Source organism: Sinocyclocheilus anshuiensis, unplaced genomic scaffold (assembly GCF_001515605.1).
Source record: "Sinocyclocheilus anshuiensis isolate Anshui unplaced genomic scaffold, SAMN03320099.WGS_v1.1 scaffold1644, whole genome shotgun sequence".
Classification (NCBI taxonomy): domain Eukaryota; kingdom Metazoa; phylum Chordata; class Actinopteri; order Cypriniformes; family Cyprinidae; genus Sinocyclocheilus; species Sinocyclocheilus anshuiensis.
Genome location: NW_015557451.1, coordinates 989,270 through 996,117, shown reverse-complemented (window position 1 = coordinate 996,117; position 6,848 = coordinate 989,270). Strand labels below are relative to the sequence as shown.

At 34.0% G+C, this 6,848-nt stretch overlaps 1 protein-coding gene across 1 annotated transcript in view; it reads right to left on the bottom strand.

Moving 5' to 3' along the window:
* Positions 1-1,541: 1,541 nt before the first annotated feature.
* Positions 1,542-6,848, bottom strand: part of LOC107679239 (uncharacterized protein C11orf95 homolog) — a 9,026-nt gene continuing 3,719 nt past the window's right edge. Inside the window, exons 4-5 of the mRNA XM_016474749.1 lie at positions 5,626-6,069; positions 1,542-2,480 (exon numbers count right to left, since the gene is read on the bottom strand). Coding sequence (XP_016330235.1) covers positions 1,996-2,480; positions 5,626-6,069 — 929 coding nt within the window. The 3' untranslated portion in view covers positions 1,542-1,995. The remainder of the gene's footprint in view (positions 2,481-5,625; positions 6,070-6,848) is intronic.

Below are 6,848 nucleotides of genomic sequence, written 5' to 3'. Positions count from 1 at the left end.
GAGTTGGGGGGGGGGGGGGGGGAGATGCAAACAGGAAAACTTGTGGTCCCTGTAATGATGTCAAAGTGAACTTAATAAAAATGACAAAAGCATTTGTAGTGCTTGTTTGTTTTTTTTTCTTCTCATGAATGTAATTGTCACATTCATTAACTAGTCTTTCATATTCGCTACCATTCAAAAATTTGGAATAAGATTTTTTTTTTTTTCCAAGTAATGAATACTTTTATTCAGCAAGGACGCATTAATTTGATCAAAAGTGACTCAAAAATACACAATATTATTAAACGGCTGTTTTCAACACTGATAATAATAAATGTTTTTTGAGCACCAAATCAGGAAAATGATATTCGAATGATTTCTGAAGTATCATGTGACCCTGAAGACTGGAGTAATGATGCTGAAAATTCAGATTTGCCATAACAGGAGTCAATTACATTTTAAATACTAAAATAGAAAAACATATTGTACAAATATTTCACAATATTACTGTTTTTACTGTATTTTTCGTCAAATAAATGCAGCCCTGGTGAGCATAAGAGACTTATTTCAAAAACATTAAAAAGTAAACATTAATTAGATCCCAAAGTTGAATATGTACAACTACAGTTGTCTGAATCTATCATTTGTACCAGAAATGTGTAGGAAATATATTTTTATTTCAGTTAATAATTTAAAGAACTAGGCTTTCCATATCGACATTAATTGACATATTTTATTGATTATTGGTGTTGCAGTAAATTATACAAGAGAAACAAAAGGAATGATATTTAAATCTAAGAAGGGTGTATATACATGTGATGAATGGATTGTGTTATATGTGTACATAATTTATAATGTAATTCTTGATATGTTGCTCCTAAACGTAACCCTGAGAGTATGAACCTCAAACCTCGTCGTCACAGAGAAGATTGTGTGTCATTTTTTAGGAATCTCCATAAAAAGATCTGTGGGATGTTCCAAACTGTGAAAGTGCCTCCATATTGCATTTGGTAAAAAAAATGGCATTAAAAGAGAAGTTCTCATGTGACACCAATGCTGACACAAGGATTTCAGTTCATTCTGTACAGGATTAAAGAGAGAACTGAACATTATGACTGTTTGTCATAGACCAGTGCAAAATTTCTCTGTGATGAGAAACAAATTAGCAAAAAGGATATTTGTTAATGACATATTTTATGCTGTACAGCATATCTTAAATAAATGCAACCAGGAAGTGTTAATGATTAGAGAACATGCATTATCTGCTCATTTAATTGCACCTTTATGATTAAATTCAATATTCAAACTGACCAAGATTCATAAATGCAGAAAATGAATGATGAATAAAACACTCCCTGAGACATGGATCTCACTCAAAAGAAACCGGACTTTACCTGAACAGAAAGTCCATTGGATATTTATTTCAGTATAACTTTTTAGTGAACTGAAGCAGTATTATATAACATTAACATTGTAAACCATATATTATATTTATCCTTTTTCTTTCAAAATGACAAAATGTGATTGACAAAATGGTATGTGAAATCATAGATTTTTTTCTCCCACTGTGTTTGCGTAGTCCTAAAAACTTGTACTGAGATCCCATTTTAAGTGCTGTAAATAAAATAATATTGTTCATGCAAAATGTCAAGCATGGGAATCAATAACAGTCTTGCCGTCTACAAAAAGAGCAATGAATGTACAAATGCATTTAAGAGTGCTTATCCACAGAAAAGAAAACGAGAGTTCAGCAAAATCGCTTGTTGGGAAAAATGAACATTGGTGGCTTCTGGTTTCACTTTCAAAAGTGATTCAAGCATAAATATTCTTTTTAAACATAAAACATTTCAGATGTTTTACTCACTTTGTTAGAGACAAAAAGTACAATAGGCTAATCCAACAATGTCACATCCTTCAAAAAAAAAAAAAATGGTTTAACCCCGCAGCAAACTTCCTGAGTGAAGGAAAACAAAAAAACAGGATGTCGAAAACTCATCCCTAACCCTTCTCTTTCAATTAAGTGCTCTGGCTCGTAGTGCATTCGGTATTAACATAAGCATTACTGTTAGCATTCTCTTTATGGCCGTGGTTCGAACCCGAAAAACAGTCATCCGAATGAAAGTGCGCTGAGATCTGGTTGTAGCAAAGCAGGACCAGCTGCCTCTCTTCTGGGTTGTAGTCCAGCGAGTGAGGGTGCACTTGTAGGATGTGTCTCTTAATGGTGCTGACCTTTAGCGTTGCGAGCGTAGCGTCACACACCATGCAGATCAATCCGTGCTTCTTGCAGTCGTAGTCCATCAGGAAGTCCATCTTCCAGCGGGCCTGGTAATTGCGCCGCTGGTCCTTCCCCGGGTAGTGCCTGTGCCGTGCAGGCGTCTGTGTTGATGGTGTGATATTTGTGCTATTATTGTCTTCTGTTTCGCCTCCTTGCTCTGTGGTTTTCACAGGAGACACCTGAGTGTCACCAGCAGCGTTTGTATTGACAGGGCCACTTTCTGAGTCTTCAGTGGCAAACAAAAGAAAAAAGGGAGAATCATTACTGATTTTAAACAAAGTATTCCTAAAAGGATTTTTCTTTAACACAAACAATTTCATGCAGAAATTGTTGAATTCTGACATCAAAACCATAAGCACATTTACATAATCTTGTTCTAGCTAATGAAAACAGGGTTTCTTAACCAGATAGCACTACTCTAAGCTAGTAGGCTTAGCTGCTAGTACGCCATGAATATCTTTACATCCTTAAAATAAGATAAATGTACCTGAGTGAGAAGCTAAATAATCTTTAGTTTTTAAGCTGTTCACTTGCTAATAAGCGAACGCTAACTGAAAACACTAGGAAAGAGAAGTGTTTTACTATGTTTAGCTTTTGAAATATGAAATGCAATTTAAAAGACAATAATTAGCATATTTTCATGATTAAGTACAACTTGAATAGCATTACCCAGATAGCACACGTACGTCTGCAAGATGTCTGTTAAAGATCGCTTCATCTGGAAAGCATCTGCTGTGTACAAACATCTGATAGACATCTTTAAGATGTCAGTTTTACATACATTCTAAATCATAAACATCTTAAAGACATTTTCTAAATTTCTATTTGACATCTGATAGGAAACATCCTATAGACATACTGCAGATGAGCAAACACTCTAAATTAGAGGTCGACCGATGTATCGGTTTTGTCGATTAATCGGCACCAATAGTTGATTGCCGGAACTATCGGTTATCGGCAAAAGTCCTTGCCGATAGTTTTCCGGGTTGCGTCCATTGCTGGAGCATCTGAGAATGGTCCGCTGTCATTATACAGTTCGAGAGCGGCCTCTAGTGGTGGAAATCACTGACAGCACGTGCTGTTTGTTTTGGCATGTGAGGCTGCGCGCTGCACAATGCGGAAAACTTCAGACTCAGATTTAAATACAGCCGACAGAAAATCCTGCCACACCACAGAGCGCCATTCACATAGTTTTCCATTAAATTACATTATATTTGTCCCAAATCGTTCTTAATGTACATAATGACTTCACCCTAGGCTGTAAAATTATGTATTGTGCCTTTTTCAGTGCCTTTTTCCTGTGACGTCACACAGACAGGCCCCTCCCACAATAGTTTGATTGACAAAAACTGCTTGATCTGAAAAGAACTGTTTTTGAGAGGGTAAAAAAGGTGTTTTTTACACTACCATTGAGAAATTTTAACCAAGCTATGTTACAGACTTTTCATTAAGACCCTAAAGAATCATATCAACTTGTGGAAAATGGGCATCCTATGACCCCTTTAAAATACTGAATCGTCCCGTATTTAAAGGTAAAATTATGCGATTTAAATGATACGGGACACAATTTGTCTAGTATTCTACAAAGGCCAACACATATTTGAATAAACAAATAACTATTTTGCACTGTTTATAATACTAATAGCAATTATAATGAAATCAATTTCATAAGAAGTATTAGAGAAGCTAATTTGCGTGTGATTTTGGCATGAACGAGCAGTTTGCAGAGAAGCATTTCACGGTGGACTGTCTGACTTAAAGGGACAGTTCACCCAAAAATGAACATTTTGCCATCGTTTACACACCCACAAGTTGTTCCAAACCTGTAATAATTTATTTTTGAACATAAAAGAAGATACTTTAAATAATGTGGGTAACCAAACAGTTTCTGGTCCCCAATGACTCTGATAGTGTCTTTTATTTTTATTTTTTTTACCTTGGAAGTTGCAACCAGCAGCTGTTTATTTGAGACACATTTTTCAAAGTATCTTCTTTATGTTCAACAGAAGAAAGAACTTTATGCAGGTTTAGAACAACCTGGGTAAATTATGACTAATTTCATTTTTGTGTGAACCATACCTTTAAAGTGGCAGTCACATCCGTGCTTCTAAAGGTATAGGCCTATTGTTTTATTAAAATTTGGATAGTCTGTTAATATAATATTCCATTCATTATCAGAGCTTGGTAGACATAATTATTATATTTGTAGACATGATTAGACAGATAAATTTATATATTATAATTAATGTTAGACCCTAATTATTAATGTATCATTGATATTAATCATAAATATATTTATGAATGGGTGTCCCTTATTTTGCCTTGCTGAAGGTGGCAACCCTACTTGCAGATGTAAATTCAGACCTCAAATAGACGTCTCCATGATGTATGTGTGCTATCAGGGTACATACTTCAAACAAGAAACATTTACCTGAGATGCTAAATATCTTTAGTTTTCAAGCTGTTTGCGTGCTAAGTGAAGGCTAACTGAAAACACTAGGAAAGAGAGACATTTAATTTGACAATTTTTAGCTTCTAAAATACAATGTTATATGTAATATGTAATTTAAAGGACATTAATCAACATATTTTAATGATTAAGTATATCTTGAATATCTTTATATCCTTAAAACTAAATAAATTAGCAACCTGAGAAGCTAAATAATCTTTAGCGTTTAGCTTGCTAAGCAAAGGCTAACTGAAAACACTAGGAAAGAGAAATGTTTCATTTGACTACTTTTAGCCTCTGAAATATAATGTGAAATGTAATATATAATTTAAAGGACATAAATGAACATTTTCATATCAAGTATATCTTGAATACCTTTACATCCTTAAAACAAGGTAAATTTATCTGATAAGCTAAATAATCTTTCATTTTCAGAGAATCAATTTTGCTTCTCAGGATTTATTGATCTTTTTTTAATGTTTTTTAGAAGACGAAATGTTTAATGATGTTATGTTATTAATGAAATGTTTAAGAACTTTGGTTCCCTGATAGCACACGTACATCACAGAGACGTCTATTTGACATCTGCAAGTCATATTTTTTAGAGTGTTTGCTCATCTGCAGTATGTCTATAGGGCTTTCCTATCAGACGTCAAATAGACGTTTAGAAAATGTCTTTAAGATGTTTATGATTTAAAATGTATGTAAAACTGACATCTTAAAGACGTCTATCAGATGTTTGTACACGAAGCGATCTTTAACAGACATCTTGCAGATGTACGTGTGCTATCTGGGTTCTAACTTCTGGTGTTTATTTTGTTTTTATTATGATTTCTTTTAATACAAAATATGGCATTTACAATAATGATAGTTTGTTTCGCTCTATATCTGATGTTGTGGGTCTACAGTTGTCTGTACTTACCATCCTCTTTCGGTGTAGCCTTGTCGATATTCTCCTCCTTTATCCAAGCACTGACCACAGCATCTCTCTCACTTCGGCTGAGGCTGCTTGTCTCCGGATGGCACTTCTGGATGTGCTTGCGGAAGTTGCTGACCCTCGGCACAGGCATGTGTTCAGAACACACCATACAGTAGCAGAGTGGGTTTTCCGGAGGACCGTATGCCACTAAATAATCCAGGCGGAGACGCCAGGGGCTGCCGTATTTCAGTCTTCTCTTTCTGGGATAATAAGGTAAAGACTGGGCTCTCTGACCAGTGTCAGGTGGATTCTCATCTCCTCTTATGTAGCTCACCAAGTTTCCCTGAATGGGATCCACATTCAGAGGGATGAATGAGGCTGAACCATCTAAGTTTATTTCTTTGGTATGTTGTTCCGATTTGATTTGAGGTTGTAAAGAATGGGATTCTACATGACAAATGACAAATGCAAAGAGAAAAAAAAAGTATTAAAGTTGAGAAGAAACCAGTGTGTAATTTACAAATAAAAAAGTTTCACAGAAGCATGTAGAACATCAGACTAAACGTAAGACTATGTTGTTTTACCAGGGTTAAAAAAATTGGCAATCAAGCAATCACACCTTTAGACCAGAGACAATAGGACATTATATTTATAATAAAGTATAAATATATATATACTTTTAACTTATATTTTTATTCACTTTATACAGAAGCCCCAAGATTCTGAAGATTAAATATATAAATATATATTGTCTTTTTATCTTGTGATTTTAATTTAATTAGTTTGTTGTCTCGTCTTCTCATAAAATAATTAAAAAACGATAATTCATTATTTTATTCCACAATGGTTTTTAATAGTTATTTTAAGTAATAATATCTCACAATATTCATATTATTGTTTTTTTACTGTATTTTTTTTAATCAAATAAAAGCAGCTTTTGTGAGCATAAGAGAGTTCTTTCAAAACATAAAAATATATAAACTTTTAATCCTTTTGAGTCTGTGCTTATATATATATATATATATATATATGTGTGTGTGTGTGTGTGTGTGTGTGTGTGTGTGTGTGTGTGTGTGTGTATATATATATTAAAAAAAATTATTGTCACATTTATCTGGCCCTTTATTTATTTGATTTGTACAATTAAACACTTTGTGTGTGCAACAAATCCATGACTATTTTAGGGCTATTTTTAACCTATTATTTCAATAACACACACTTTCACC